This window comes from Hippopotamus amphibius, chromosome 15 (assembly GCF_030028045.1).
Source record: "Hippopotamus amphibius kiboko isolate mHipAmp2 chromosome 15, mHipAmp2.hap2, whole genome shotgun sequence".
Lineage (NCBI taxonomy): Eukaryota > Metazoa > Chordata > Mammalia > Artiodactyla > Hippopotamidae > Hippopotamus > Hippopotamus amphibius.
The window spans coordinates 56,814,640-56,831,638 of record NC_080200.1 but is presented as its reverse complement, the minus strand read 5'-3'; the positions used below and the strand labels follow the sequence as shown (position 1 = coordinate 56,831,638).

The window sequence follows — 16,999 nt, the reverse complement described above, 5'->3', positions numbered from 1 at the left end:
GTGGAATAAAGAAAACAGAAAACACATTATTTAATCAAAATCTAATCAAATCGGGGGGGTGCCTTTTCTGAAACAAATCAGGTAAATAATAACAGATGTCAAAGCCTTTTAAGTAAATGGAATTTGGGCCAAATGTGTTTCCAAATGAGATGGAAAATATATATATATAAATATCTGTAACCTAACGGAGTTCTGGGCACATGGGTCAAATTTCGAAAACATGACTTTAGTTGTCAGGAAACACTAGAGGGCAGAGTTGCATAGTGAAGCTCTTCTGACATCTAACTGGGGAAAGGGATACCAGTAATCAGATGCTTGCTCTTTATATAAACCATCAACATACTGACTTACCTCGAAAGGTTTTAGACTTTTAACAGACGATCTAAACTAGTCCACTACAATCATACAAACACAGGAAACCCACACTAGGGCTGCATGGAGAATATTTGTCTTAAGAATGATCTATCTTCCTGCTCATGTTCATAACTGTAACATCCCACTCCCCCATGAAATGACCATCACTTTTCTCCTGAATAGAAGATTCTTACTAACCCACTTATGCTCATGCCTTCGAAATCTAGGGGTTTTAAGTTACAGATGACATTTTCCATCAAATTTGGGGAACTGATTATTCCATTTTGGTTGACTGAGGACCATAAGCTCAAACAAAATGCCTCCATATTATTAAAAGTTTTCTGAAGAGAAGGGAGAAGCGTTCAACCTTCAAAACTCCTTTGTGTTCATTCTCTGTCAATGACAGAGATTCCAAAAAGATGGGCTGCCCGGCGTTCCATTGCACTGATTAATGGAAGCCATTTATGTCAAGCGGATTTTGGAAGCCCAAATATCAATTTCTGTAGCTTCAGGAGCAACATAAAAAGTCATTTTCCCTCTTTCAGCCCTTGCACGACTTTCATACTGGTCCAGTCATGTACAAGCCACATCAATAGCTCCTAATTATAGTTCCTTGAAAATTACAGCCTCACACATTCATTCTCCAAATAGCCAAGGTGCCTAGATGGCATTCCATGAGATGGTGGAGCGTCTCTTCAAAACAATCCATCTCAGAAAATGTGTACTTTTTAACAGAAAAAAAAGTATTTGTTCTAGAAGAGTGCTTTATTATTACTATATTTATAAAATACACTTATAAAAATCAGTATTAAAAATACTTATGATCCAAATAGGCTGAATTTCTCATATGCTTCTCATATATGATGGCTTTTATTTAAGACCCTAACCCCTTGATAATTCTGTAGATGGAACAGCAAATGTGGCAACATAAATATTTTAAGTAACTCAGGAAGAGCAAATTGAGCATTTGCGATTCTTAGAATCTAGAATACATTTTTCACTATTCTTTTTCTCTCAATACCTGTCTAATGGTACTCTTTTTTCCTGGCTTTTAAAACTAATGTCTTGAATATCCACCATAATATCCAATATATACAATGGATCAAGGAAATTGGGCCCTTATGGAGGGATTTATTATATTGATGCAAATTTTCAAACTATAGTCTGTCAAATATTGACTTCTCCAGTCCACTCATGCAAAGCTAAAACCCAGAATGAAATTTACTTCAATAGGAAAACTAGTCACGGAAAACATTCACTAGTATATCCTATTTCTAGAAAGCCACAGATGAAAAATTTTTGTCAATCAATGTCAAAGATCATGCGTTCGTAGCCTCCCCTAATGACTTCATCTAAAATTTTAACCACCGCTCTCTACATTTCATATCCCCCTTCTTTGCCCAATGTTTTTCCCTTAGCACTTACCATAAATTAATGTACTAATTCTTTTATTTGGAATTTTTACTTGTATATTATCAATCTCCCTCTCTGGAATGTATGCCCTCTAAGGCAGGGATTTTATCTCTTTTGTTTTCTCTTTTGTTCATTTCCAATCACTGTAACAGTGCCTGGCACCTAGCAAGTAGTTAATAAATATTTGTTGGATTATTAAATGGATGAATAAATAAATGAATAAACAACAAATCCAAAACCTGGCAGCACTGTATGTGTTCCCACTCTTGTTCTAACAAAAGTTAATAAAACACCATCACAGGCTAAGAACTTTGAAAATGTTACCTGATTTAACATTCCCAACAACATTAAGGAAAGAATACATATGGTATCACTGTCAGTTACACAGCTTAGTACATAGCTGAGCTAAAATTTAGATCCTGGTCTTCATATTACTAAAATCTATGCTTTTTCCATTATATCACACTGACCTACATATAAGCTCAGCCCCTCTAGAAGATGTGTAACAAGTGTATAAAAGGATGGTCTTAAATTACAAAAGCTAATTGTGTCAAAATACTCATACTCAGTGGGCTTTGGAGACTTGGAAGAAGCAGTTGAGCACTTATGAATGGCAATAAGAATATCCTATTTATTAGAAAAGCCTAGGGTGCTACAACTCCTCAATTACTCACACCAAGTTTCAGGTGATGAGGGGAGGAGAGGATCAAGAAAAATCACACAGTTCCTTCACAAATTATGGGAGAGGACAATTGCATCAAAACTCAGGTTAACAGAATACTCAATTGGGAATTCAAAACACAATTCGTATAGCACATAACCACCATGGCTGCAGAATAATAGCTCCTCCTAAATTGATAACTTCACAAAGAAAGCAATCTCAACAGCACTTGCTGATTTTCATAAGGCAGTACTTCAGGAATAACTGAATAACATACAGACCCAAACTCCCTTACCTAATAATCCAACGATACGCTGTCTGGAAGAGACACACTTTAGATTCAAAAAACAAATAGGTTGAAAGTAAAAGAATGAAAAAAGACACATCATACAAACAGTAACCGAAAGACAGCTGGAGCAGCTATACAAATATCTTAAAGATAAAAATTGTTACCAGAGACTAAGGACATTTTATCGTGAAAAAGAAGTCAACCCATCAGAAAGATGTACCACTTATGAATGTATCTGCACTTAATAACAGAGTCCCAAAATGTATAAGGCAAAAACTGACGGAACTGAAGAGAGAACTAGACAATTCAACAATGACATTGAGAGACTTCACTACCCCACTTTCAACTAGACAGAAGTTCAACAAGGAAATAAAAGACATGAACAACACTGTAAACTAACTACACCAAACAGACCTTTACAGAATACACCACTCCACAACAGCAGAATACACACTCTTCTCAAGAGCACATGGAACATTCTCCAAGATAGACCGTACGTTAGACCAAAATCCCTTACCCAAAGCACTTTGGGCCATATGTGTTTCAGAATTCCAAATTGTCCAGATTTTTAAAATATGATATGGTGCATTTTTATTGTATTATATAATATCCCACATGCTCAGCAGGATCTAGGTCAAATCCTATAACTGATCACAGTATGTCTACGGCGAAATATATGAAAATTGACACTACCTGAGATAAAGATTATAAATAGCTTCAACGCAGTTCAGGTATTTTGTCATGAAATAGATTACTAAAAAAAATATTTTAATTCTTGCTTCTACTTTTAAAGCATTTTTCAAATGGATCCACTTTTCTTCATCTCTGCTGCAATCATCCTAACATGAGCCCCTTTTACGTCCTTCCCACCCATCAGGGAGCATTCTAACAGCATCCCTGTTCTTAGCCCCGGCTCCTTCCAATCCAGTCTTTACAAAGCAACCAAAGGCATCTGTTACTTTTATTATATCACTCCTCTGCCTGAGACTCTACAATGATGTCCCATCGCTCTTAGAATGAAACACAAATTCCTCACAATGGCCTACGTGTTAAGGTGCATCCTTACTTCCCTACCATCTTCTACTCTTCCTCACTCATGGACCTTTTTTATTCCCTCCAACACAACAAGCTCTTTCCTACTTAGAGTCTTTAGTCTAGCTCCTCCCCCTTCCAGAATGCCCTTCCAAGAGTTTTTCAAAGGGGGGAATCATCATAATCTTCAGATCTAAGCTTGGATGTCATCTCTTCAGAAAATCCTTCGGTGCCCCTTCTATCTAGATACACTGAGCCTTCCCCATACCCTTAAAAAAAGCAAACAAAAAAACAAACAAACAAACAAAAAACAACACTGAGGACCTCCCCGGTGGTCCAGTGGTTAAGACCTCTATGCTTCCACTGCAGGGGGCACTGGTTTGATCCCTGGTTGGGGAACTAAGATCTCACGAACTGTGCAGTGTGGCTTTAGATGCAGGTAAAAGTTGCAAAGATAGTACAAAGAGTTCCCATATATGCTGCACACAGTTTCCCCTACTGTTATCTTGCATTACTGTGGTACATTTGTTCACAACTTAGTAAACCAACACTGGTACGTTACTATTGACTAAGCTCTACACTTTACTAAGATTTCACTAGTTCTTCCCTAATAGCCTTTTTCTGCTCCAGGATTCCATTCAGGACACCACATTGCATTTAGTCATCATGAGTCCTTAGCTTTCTCTGGTCTATGACAGTTTCTCAGACTGTCTTTTATTCACAGTGTTGAAGAGTACTGGTCAGGTACTCTTCAACTCTTCTTTTTGTAGATTATCCCCCAGTTTGGTTTGGTCTGCTGTTTTTCTCCTGGTTAAACTAGGGTTATTGGTTTCTAGAACAAAGACCACAGAGGTAAAGTAGTATCACCACATCATATCGAGGGCATACGGTATCAACACGACTTGTCACTGATAATGCTAAACTTGGCCCCCGGGCTTAGATAGCATTTGCCAGGCTTCTTCACTGTAAAGTCACTCCCTCTCCCCCTTTCCACCCTGTAACCAATCTACTCTTTGGAAACAAACCATTAACTACAGCCCACACTCAAGGGCCAGGGCGAGTTGAGCTCGATCTCTTGGAGGGGATGGTATATAAATAAATAATTTGGAATTCTTCTGTTAGGGAGATTTGTCTCTTTCCCCCCATTTACTTTCATTCAGTCATTTATTTATAACAATGTACACTCATGGACGTTCACACTACAGTCTAGGTTATAATCCAGTACTACATTATTTATTTCGTTGCTTAGATAGTTCCAGATTTAGCCATTGGGAGCTCTTTCAGGTTAGTTCTTATGTTCCTTTGCTACGCCTCATCCTTTTGTTTTTTTGAGCACTTTATTTTCTGGAACAAGATACTCCAGCCTCATCTTGTGTAACAATAGCATCTTGTATGAGACTGGTTCCTTTTATTGGAGAATGGTATTGGAAACTGAGAATGGTGCTAGGTAAACATTGTTACTGGGGTGTAACTATTAGGCCTTCTCAACAGACAGAGCTAGGACATGGATGTGTGTATACTAATCTGTGCACAAGCACATATCTATAAATATTTCCATATGTAACCATTTGTATCTGTATTAAGCAAAACATGAGTTTATACTGATGTTTCCAACTCTAATCCAGCATCATACAGTTCATTGTCGTATACCATTTTTTTTAACCCCCCAGATTTTTTTCCACTGGAATTATTAACATACTGTAAAATTACCTAGTTTGTTTACTTATTGTTTGTCCCTCATCATCAAGAATTTAATTTAGAAGCAGAGGTCTTGCCTGTTTCCACAAATTCTGGAGCTCTAAAACCTAGAACAATGCCTACAATGTGGTAGTGGTTAATTTATTGATCAGTGAAAAAATAATCAATAAAAAAGTATTGACTATTTAATTCATAGTAGAAAAAAATATAGATGAAATATTTTGAGGCTATCCCTTGACATGAGTAAAATCATCTTCTAAATGAAAAATAAACACATATTAATCCAATGCTATGCCCTGTTATATTAATAATCTCCATGCATTCACCATCACTTGGCATTGAAATTTTCCCCACAAGCAATTCAAGGAATGCTTGACAATTTTCCCCTAAAATTTACTGTAGTAGAGCTTAATCATGTCCAAAATGTAAGCAACGTATTTCTACCTCAGATTTCCTTCTATGTAACATATACTACCTTCAGTCTTAGTAGGGTGTAGGTCAGAGAGAAGAGGCAGACAAGAGGTAGGGAGATTCCTCACATATCCTTGTGTGTTTCACCAGACTACCCAAGGAAGTTTCAGTGTCTTTTCCCCCATAGTCTAAGGAGCATGTGACACTCAAAACTACCCAACAAATTTTGGTACAATGAGTTGTGATTTTGTTGGCGTAGCATTTTTCTACTTCTTTCTACCACTTCTCACATTGCTGAAAAGTCTTGTCTAGATCTGAAAATGCCTTTCATAGAAGCTATTGCGGTATGAAAGGTAAAGGAAGACAGTTTGGGAGAGGATGGAAAGGGATTTTGCATTCAAAGTTTTGTTTAAGCTTTCAGGTTTGTGCTTGGGTGTGCTTGTTGGTCCTGGAGAACTTGATGTGGCAAGGGCTGTCACCTCTATTCACTGAGCCTTTCTCTCCAAAGAACCGGAGGTTTGCCTGGAAACCTCCCATCTACTTGCCCCCATTAAAAAGATAAGGGTAAGGAGTTGTCAAGAAAAGCACGAAAGAGATGGAAGGAGGATAAGAGAAATACTTACTGAATGCTCAGTGTGGGCTTGGCAAATCCAGTGCTCTTTACTACTCTACTCTCAAGATTACAACTAATTTTACCAAAATTTGGTAAAGTATTTTATTTTCTTTATTTTTTTCCTTTAAATTAATAGAGGGGACACTCACATACATACTTGTCTTAAAATATGTAAATGTAACATAGAAAAAAGGTAATACTGGGGTGGGGGGGGAAAGCAAAAGTATCTCCTGTGGCTTCTGGAATAGTCTTTCACGATAATATAAGTAAAATCCCCTAATATTTGTGACAGATGTTATCCTTCTTCAAATCTTTTTCAAAATAACAGGCTGAACAAACCAAGGCAAGCCCGTATAAATTTCTGGAAATAGTTCCTTGTTTATTTGAACTATTTTGTACCTCGGAGTCATGACACGTAAGTGTCAAGGCACAACTGCAGGTCCATATATAACAAAGGAGTGCCCAGAGGGTTCCCGAAATAAAAGTTCAATGCTCGATTTATATGGGGAGGGCCCCCTGTGCCCAAATTAAGCCTTGGCCACTTGCACATAATTAGCATACCATCTTGAGAAATGAAACCAAAAGGCACATCAGGGCAATGGAACTCTGTTACCATGTCAAGGATACATTGCCCAGGTGTCATCGGTCAAAATGAATTATGTCAAAGAGGTGAAAACTGGAGAGAAAAGCAGGTTTTCAGACAGTAGCTTTCAGACCATATATACACAAAGGAAGGACTGAATAAGAAATATCTCCCCAATAAGTTCTCTTACTGACTTTACCTACACAGAAACTTTTCCAGGTTTTTGTCACCCTTCCCACGGGACTGCTTCCAGCCCACCTCTACTTATGTGGGACTTCATTTGGCTGAATCATAAGAACAGCTGTTGAATTATGAATTATGGGCACAGGCAAGATGCTGTCAAATATCCAAGGATACAGAAAGCACAAGCCACAGTGCAGTTTTCCTTGGCCAAATCCTCCGTGTCTGCCATCCATTTACTTGTAATTGTAGGTGATTATCTCGTCCACTCCCTGCCTCTCTGAAGGGTCGGAAGCACTTTAGCTTTGCCCTCAGAGTCATCCCATTCTACTCTTAGAAGGTCCGAAAATAGAAGGAAGCTGAGTTTCCTTTGTTCCAATCCCTTCAGCAAACATCAGTCACATCACAGCAAAGCCACAGCCAAGACAAAGCAGGAAATGAGTAAGGGAGAAATAGTCTGTTCTTTCGCTGCATCTCCCTGTGTTGCAGTATTGCACTCACCAGTGGAAAATCATTTTTGAAGTTATGTTACGACTGTACAAACCGCTCATCAAAAAAAAAAAAAAAAATCCGTCACCTTGTTTTCAGCCGGGTGGCAGATTTCACACCAAAAAAATTATACCCAGTAGACATTCTTAGCAGTTCATCTATATCTGTGATCACACAGTAAAATTTCCAACAAATTATGCAAATTCTCTGAACAAATGCTAGATGAAATCCTTCAATCAGTGACAACCTCAAGAAACCAACTGTGTCACATATGGATAATTTCACATTCACAGAGTCTTTTTTCATGACATTTTATTTTCTGAAAAGAGCAGATAGGTCTCACTGGAAGCATTTTTTTTTTATTGTAGGTTTTTAAAAATAGATCCTACTCTTAAGCCTTTTTCCTGCGGTCTGAAGAACTGAACATATTTTCCCAGGCAGATTCAGAAGAGAATTATCAGATCAATTTAGGACCATGCTGAAAATTGACAGTAGATGGCTAGTGGGTGAGCGGTAAATGCAACTTGATTTCCTTAAGTCATATTCTCACTGCAGAAATATGAACATGACCCCCATGATTCTCTCTACCTTTCTAAACACTCATGTATCCATCCACTCATTCATACCACAAATATTCACTAAATGCCCACAAAGTGACCAAGAAAATGACTGTCAAGCTACATTGAGCTGCGTCACATAATTTTTTCCAAAGTCTGTGCCACAAAGAATGTTCTTTCTTCTACAGGCAGCTAAGTGGAGAGGCCAAGAGAGCAAAGAAGAGAAAGGTGTCAAAAGGAAAATACATTTAAAAGGAGCTAAAAAGAATGCAAAAAAGCAAACACATGTGGAGTAGAAAGTTCTGGAGAGTATCACCCTCAGGACCACATCATCCCCAATCCTCTCTCCATTAAGGATAAAAGCAAACCCCAGTCCACAACGCCCTAAATGGTCTCCATCTTTTTTTTTCTTTAACTAGCGTCTCAGAACCATCTGGCTTTGAAACAAATTGTAAAATCACTGTAGACATGGCCAATACAGCAAATAAGATGGCTGTATAGTAGACAAAGTATAATTTACATATTTTATTCACTAGGGGACCATTAATCTGGTCTAGTGAGTAAAACGCAGATTCAAGTGTTTTGAGAATTAGTAAACAAATAAAACAAAAAATCACTTCGAAGGCTGGAGAGTTGCCTCATTATGTGTTCTTTGTTTATTTTGACATTTTTAATTACCTATAAAATAGCCCAGTACATATATTTAAATATTACATTTTAATATTGTTTCTTAGTTATTCGGGCATGGTAATAAAAAGCTTCCCCTCTGCTTGTCATTTGCTAGCAAACCTACAGAGAATGTTAATAAGAGCAAGTTAGAGAAAAAATAAAAGAAAAATGGTACTTTACCACTTCAACCAGCTTGTGTATGCATTATTAATCCATAAGATGCAAATGCCTTGAAGTATTTCGACTGACAGCACACAATGCTGATAAAGTTCATGCATGCTCTAATGTTTTCTTAACACATTTTCAAAATCATCGTCAATTTTCAATGATAATTTGTCAGCTTCTCCTCGTGCATCAGCTACATCATGAGAACAAATTGATCACTTCTGAAGGAAGAAAATAACCCTTTCCTGACAGAGCCCTATTTAGGAAAATAATAATCACAGGGCCCTCAAGAAGTTCATTGAAGTTCTATAAACGCTTTACAAAGAGATCCAGAAGCTGTGCCTTAGAACAGTAGCCAAGATGAACCTACCCAGTGCCAACTTCCTCTCTAATTCAAAACTATCAAGATGAACTCCATCATGATAAGGATATGGATAAAAATGAAAAATGCTCTCCTTCCTAGGAGTCTCTCCAGTCATCCTCACTGCTGTAAGAAGACTTGTTGCCAACAGCCCATTTTAAGAGTTTAAAGGAAAAGCAGAAAGGGGAAGACTAATACAAAAGTTAAAGGCTGGTAAAGATGGCCAGGGCTCTATTATCCACAAAGGCAGGTGGCCCATGTGCAAGTCTCAATCCCTGCTCCACAAGTCCTTTGCCAGTCCTTTTCCCTGGCGCTCTGAGTAACAGAGGAGGAAGCAAAGCTGATGGACACCACGATTTGCTGTGACTGATGCAGGACCACCTGCCTGTGCCCTTTGTGGCTGCCCCCTACCTGGGATCTCTGGGGCTTCTTTGTCCTCCTGCTTACTCACACACACCCCAACCAACTGGGGCCTTTCCGAAGCATAAACACACACTGGTACCCAGAGATGCTGAAGAGCCCTGCCCTGTGCTTGGCTCTTCATGTAAAAGCATCTCATAACTCTGCTTAGAAGCTGACTCCCAATAAAGACCAATGGGAGGGACAACTAGAGAGTAAATACGCTCCCATGTGCTGAGATCATTATATCTCACTACATCTGATTTTTTAAATGCTGATTCCTTCTTTATTTACAATAACAATTTTGGTCAGAAACAGAAGTGGGCTCGCCTAGAAAAAGCAGGGAGTAAACATCCAGAGATAAAGAATGATATGGAAAGAAGTCATTAACTTCATTTTGGTGACAAGAAATTGAAGGAAAGACCAGGGAGCTGTGAGCACTGTTGCTGTGAGCAAATGAAGGAACCCATCTGTTAGCTGACTGAACAAGTAAAACTCATCAGAGCCAACAGTAAAACGGCACCCACTACCTGTTAGCACTATTCTAAGCACTTTATAGATATATATGTATTTAATCCTCAAAATATGTGTAAAACAGGTGCCATTATTATCTCCTAAAGATGAGTTAACTGAGGCACAAGTAGTTAAGTAACTCATCCACGGTGACAGCTGTTGCCTTCCACTAACATTCTGTTTCTCAGTGTTCAGGCATTGCAGTCCATCTCTTACAGCAAGTTCAAAGTTTCCCATACAACACGTCATTTTGTAAATGTTATCTCTTCAAATATTTCTATTTCTTGAAAAAGTACTGAAAGCATTCATAAACCTAAAAATACTCACTTAGTTAGTTTAAAATATCAGCAACATCTCAAAATAAATTTGATCTTATATGTTCTTAGATTGCACTAATTTTAAACCACACTGTGAGATTCAGAACAGAATTAGCTTTTCCTCTTAAAATATCATTAATGCATCATCTTGAATATGGTAATCATTAAAAGAGATTCTGCAAGGAGGTAGCAACGTAAATGCATGTTAATTACTTCTAATGTCTTAACTCCTACTGTTAATGATACGGTAATTAAGGTTTAAATATATTGTAGAGGATACATCAGTTTTCTATTGGGTCATGCTGCTGAGCATCACTAAAAATCTCACGAAATGGAGAGGTTCAGACCCAAATTCTCAAAGAATTCTTATCTCAATGAGAAAAAAAAGTAAAACTAAGGTGTTAGACTCAGGGCAGCATGTTTTCCTCACAGACATCTGCTTCCTGGTTAGCTACTCCTTTTCTTCTCCGTCCCCATGTCCCTCTGAACACCAAGAGGTACATCATGGCAATAATCACTCCCAAAATTGGTTTAGTAGATGCATCAAGCACCATTGATGGCGTCAAATTCCCATATATTTTTTAACCTTCTTTATTTCTGAGCCCTGGGAGGGAAGTTATGGTGGTGCCTATTGACTAATCTGAATGTGATGAGGACCAAATGGAAAGACCAGAGTAGGTAGATAGTGCCATTTTAGAACCTATCTCCTATGGTGGATTAAAGATGTCCACTCTCTTTAAAGGAGGGCAGACTCCAGAGATGAAGTCTAATTTTCCTTGTCTTGAATCTGGTTGGTCCTGTGACTTGCTTCAATCGAGGGAGTGAAGTAAGACATAAAACCATGTCACTTCCAGGGCTGGGCCTTAAGAGATCTGCAACTTCTTCTTTTACTGGCACCCAGTCATCACGTTGTGAGACATCCAAATCACAAGGAAAGAAAAGTGAGGCGCCAGTTGATAGGCCCAACTGAGCTTCCAACCAACAACCAGCACAAACAGCAAGTCAGATGAGTGAGTCATCTTGGATGTTCCAATCCAGTTAAAACTCTAGTGATAACAGCTCCAGAATGATGCCACATGTGGAGAAGAACCTCCCAATTGATCTCAATCAATCTGCACTCTTAAGAGATAATAAATGATGGTTGTTTCTTAAGCCACTAAGTATATGAGGTTTATACAGCAATAGATAGTCAAAGCCTTTCCAGACCATCATAGAGACTCAGGCTGAAACCTGTTCCAACCTATGCTTGGTTCAGCATAATACAGGATAAGTTGTGATGGACCCAGAAACAACAGGATGGCCACGATGAAGTTGAGAGGAACACTTTCCAACTGGGGCACAGTGGCTAAGACTATGGACCTTGGAGCCAGACTGTTTACATTCTGGCTTAATTTTTTACTAGATATGTACCTAGTAGAAGTTATTTAACTATTCTGTGCCTCAGTTTCCCTTTGTGTAAAATAGAGATAATAATATTCTCTACCTCATAGATTTGTTTTGAAGATTAAATATCTGTATCACTATGTGTAAAGCACTTAGAACAGTGCCTGGCACAAAGTAACTGTTTGGAAAATGTTTTCTCTTAATATTATTATTTAATCTTTATTCTCTTGTACATCCAAGGAACCACCCACTCACAGCTACAGGAGGGCTCTATACTCTAGGGCAAAGGAATATGGAAAGTGAAGGGGAAGGTCATAAGCATGGTTCCTGTTTGATCCTATACCACGAGGAAACGGATCTCAGCCATGCCGCAAGGCATGGATATGATAAATGCTAAATCTGAGTAGCCTCACACCAGCAAGGGAGAACACCAAAAATCAGAGTAAATGCTCAGTTTGTGGGTCATCAACAACAGAAATGTCAATTTGTCAAATATCATCTGAGAATAAACTCCTCCTAGGTATAATCATCCACACTTTGGGAGCCTTAGAACTGATTTCTGTTCATTAAGGGGACTGAGCTTTATAAGCATATAATGCAGTCCTGGAAAATTATGTTCTCAGGCTCTGACCTATCATCATCATACTCCTATCAATTTTGTTTCTGAATATTATTTTGTAGTCCACTGGAACAAACAGATCAGGCTACAGATTATGGCAGTATTTGCTTATATCATAATAAAAATAATCCTAAATGTATTAGTGATGCCAGGTTAGTTTTTGGGTTTTGGTTGTTTTTTGTTTTCCTTTGATTTTATGGTCATATCATCTACACACTTTGGGGAATTGCTTTTGTTAAAATAATTATTGATTTATTTAAATGAAGCAAAATACAGTAATAATGAATTCATTTTGCTATAGGATTAGGATTAGTAAATAGTACTTCTTGCCCCAACACTTTGTCTCTTCTCTATTTTAAAATTACATCAACGACCTGTTTATTTTTACATCAGAATTAACCATCCCCAAGGAATTAATATATTGTGGCCACAAATTAAAGTTTTCGAAATACTTAGCAATCTATTTCAGCTCTTGAACCTCTGGCCATAGCACTTCTCATGGAACTTTTCACTGGAGCCTCAAAACTCTCCATTTCTCATCTCCACATCTTCTATTCATAAAATTATTGCAGATTCAATTATACTATTCATATTCTGGTATTTGGACATGGTTCCCTCTGTTTTTCAAGACAACTATGATGAATCTGTAAATTGATACCCAAGTAGTTCGATCAATTAGCCATCCTGAGAAAATATGTCAGATTTGTGCCTATCTTCACCATGATAACATCATTCATCCACATTAGTTATTCATCTTCTTTCCAAATTATTTATAAGCCTTAGGTCAGCTTAAGAAAATTCATACTTTCATTTCATACCTGCTAGTCATGCCTTAAATGGTGACTATCAGAGATGCAAATTAACTGCAACTATATGAAGGATGTACAAATTAAAAACTATGAAATTTAAATTATTAATTCAGCTTCCAGATTCCTTCTGCAATTGCTAACAATTTCACCTATTTTATATTGCTTAATGCAAACTAAATTAGGTAATTTAAATAGAAACAGGGAACACTATACTTTATTAACTTCCTTCCCCCCTAACTTTAAGTTCCTCTTTCTTTTCCTTCCATTACTGCCTTCATCTCTGTGTTTTGAACCTACTCTTTTATGTCTACTAAACTTCAAACCCATGTCACTGTCAGATCTCGTCAATTATACACTATTCTGCTTTAATCTAAGATGTCGTTCTTAATATTATTTTACATCCCACCAGTCTGTTCCAAGAACTTAAATCCATTCCACCATACCAAAAAAAAAAAAAAAAAAAAAAAAAAACCAAAAGCCTATTTTTCCTTGGGCTTTTGTAGGGTTATGGGCATTATGTTATTATGTGATTATGCACTAAAAGTTTTAAGAATATATGCAATTTCAGTAGTAGTATTGAGAGTAACTGTTGGGAATACTTCCACATCCATTATGTAGTTGAACAGAGCAATGAATGAAAAGCAGCCAAAACTGGACTGTGAAAAAAAAACTCATATGAAAAAGAAAGCCTGGTTAGGTGAAAAGACTGTTCAGATTAGAACTAATAGGTTCAACCAAAGTTTCCAGACTAGTACAGCTCTGCTTTACTTGCATCTATTTTCTGCAGATGGAGCCCATTTAGTGCTCCGATGCTTAAATTAACAAAATAGTACTAAAATAATTTGTGTAACATTTCTAATTAATAAAATGGAGTTAATTGAGTTAATTGAGCATAAGACATTTTTACCAATTTGCCCTTTTAGAAACAAGGATGAGTATAATTTCATCAATAAACAACAAATTAATAAAGGAAGCCATTTGAATTAAAATGGCTTTTGAGTTTCTCAGATAAAAATGTCACAGATTTCTCAAAGCACATCTCTACAAATTCTAAATCTTGGTTTTAGTGTGATTTGCATAAAATGTCTTAAGTAGCATATGCAAATATCCTAAACATGTTGAGCAAAATCATTTCAGGGGGAAAAAAATGTCACAAATGTTTACCTGGCAAGGTTGCTTCATTTTAATGGCTATGACATGGTATCTGTAACAGCAGAGTTCACAGGTCCAGGACCCCCTCTCACTGATCCATTTTAGCAAGCACAGCTGATGTGTGTACCGAACTGACCCGTCACATCGGCAGGGGTTTAACAGCTCCCCCTGAAAAGAAAACGACTCAGTATGAATATTTATGCTTGTGTCTCTGTTTTAAAACTCCAACACTTGGTTTCTTTTCTTTCAAAGCCATTTACCCAGGATACCAGCATCAAACTCTATCCTAGAAAATGAAATTAAATTTTTATACCTCTGATGGGAATGAAACTAAAGTCTTAAAAACTATTTCAAAGATATTACTTAGAGTTATGACATAAATGTTCTACCAACATACAAAATGTCTGCAAGATATAGCTCCCAATACCCTAGGGGAAAAGCTGTACTATTAAATCTCTTTAATAACTTTTAAGTGGATGGTCAGATGCATTTCCTCTGCAGTTATTCTTAATCATTGCTAAAGAAGAAATGCATGCCACCCCAGAAAGTAGCTTGCAATAGCATTATGCTTTTATTTTTTTCTAAATGTAGCATCATAAATATTGACTTAGGGCACTATATTCCTGAAAGCCTGCATATTCTTATGCAATTTCCTTACTTTTAAAAATATTAAACCTAATGTGTGTCTCTGCGATTACTCGCATGTAAGTTTGCATGCGCCTCTAATGGAGTTTATAATTTTAGAATTGTGTTTCCAATAAAATATAAAGTACACTGTTGGCCAAATAGGCTTTCTTTCACAAGCTCAAAGTACGTTTTTATTTCTCTTATAAAAACTCTAACTCGGTTTTCACATCAGTCAGATCGAGTCACCAAAATCTGCAATAAGGAAAGACCCTGCTCTTTTTGGTTTGGACATGACTCACCGCCTGTTTGTACTCCAAGGCTATCTGCCTCACGATACATTTGTAGATAAAGGAATACAGGTTTGTTTCTGTCTATAAATCAGCTGACTTTAGTAATTCACAAAAGAGATACTTATGGCATTATCACTAAAACACCTGAGGAATGTGTAACTGCAAAACCAGGTAGGAAAATAAAGTGTAGACCAAATTACACACTATTCGCCACCGGGACAATTTTATTTGCCTTCACAGGAGGGGAGAAGGGAACGCACGGTAGCCGCTGCGCAACCTCTCAGCCAAGAAACCGAGAGGCGGGCGCTGTCCGTGGTGCTGAAAGGTCGGCCTTCGGACGCCGGAGGCCAGCGCAGCCCAGCCCCAGCGGAGCCCACCGCCGGCCGCCCCACGGCCCCGCCGGGCCTTACCTGCTCGGCGCCCTGGAAGCAGATCTTGCAGATGGGCTGGTGGTGCTGGTGCTGGTGCCCGGAGCGCTGGTCGCCGCCGCCGCTGCTGCTGCTGCGGCTGCTGCACACGGAGCGCGTCTCGGGCTGGTCGCCGGCTCCCCGCCGCTCGCCCTCACCACCCGCGCCGGCCTCGGGCTCCCCGGGGCCGCCCTTCCCCGCCGCCGCCTCCGGGACCGTCGCCTCCGGAAGGCGCCTCGGACCTTCCCCGGAGTCGCCGGCCGCCGACACCTCCTGCCCAGCCGGCGGCGGCGGCAGCTCCTCCGCGCCCCTGCGCCGCGGGGCCACCTCTGCACGCGGCTCGGCCGGCCCTGCGGGGCGCTCGGGGGACGCGGGCAGCGGCGGCAGGGAGCGCGGGGGCGCGGGGACCGAGGCGGGCTCCCCCGGCGGCTGCGGCGGCGGCGGCGGGGGAGGCGACGGGGGCGGCTCGGCGTCCCCGCTCTCCGCCCCGCGGCGCCGACTGCCGCCCGGGCCGCCCTCAACGCTCATGCTGGTGCCGCCGCCGCCCTCCTGCCAGCCCGGCTCGGGCTGCGGGCGAAGGGAGACCGGAGGCGGCGGGAGGGCGGAGGGAGGGGAGGGGGAGGATGGGGGGAGGGACGAGGGTGGGGACGGGGGACTGGGGCGCCCGGGGCCGAGGGGCGGGACGTGGAGGGGACGCGGAGGGCCCGGCGGCGGCAGCGGCAGAAGCTGCTGCTCCGCGGAGCCGCGGGCTCGGCTCTGATGGAGGCGGTGCCGAATCCGGTGGCGCGTGAGAGCCGCGCCGCTGGGGGGGGCCGAGGGTGGGGGACCGGGAGGCCGGGGAAGGAAGGAGGAGCAGCGCAGCCAAGGGGATGGGCCGGGGGAGGTGGTGTTTGGAGGGAGCTGGAGCGGGGCGGTCGGTGGGGAGGAGCGGAGGGTCGTCCAGGAGGAGAGGAGGTGGTCCCCCTCTCCAGGGAGACGTGGCACCGGGGGATGTGGAGGGGGCGGGTG

At 40.2% G+C, this 16,999-nt stretch overlaps 1 protein-coding gene across 1 annotated transcript in view; it reads right to left on the bottom strand.

Annotated features, from left to right (window-relative positions):
* MARCHF11 (membrane associated ring-CH-type finger 11) overlaps positions 1-16,519 on the bottom strand; it is a 105,133-nt gene extending 88,614 nt beyond the window's left edge. Inside the window, exons 1-2 of the mRNA XM_057710207.1 lie at positions 15,995-16,519; positions 14,680-14,835 (exon numbers count right to left, since the gene is read on the bottom strand). Coding sequence (XP_057566190.1) covers positions 14,680-14,835; positions 15,995-16,519 — 681 coding nt within the window. The remainder of the gene's footprint in view (positions 1-14,679; positions 14,836-15,994) is intronic.
* Positions 16,520-16,999: the final 480 nt, after the last annotated feature.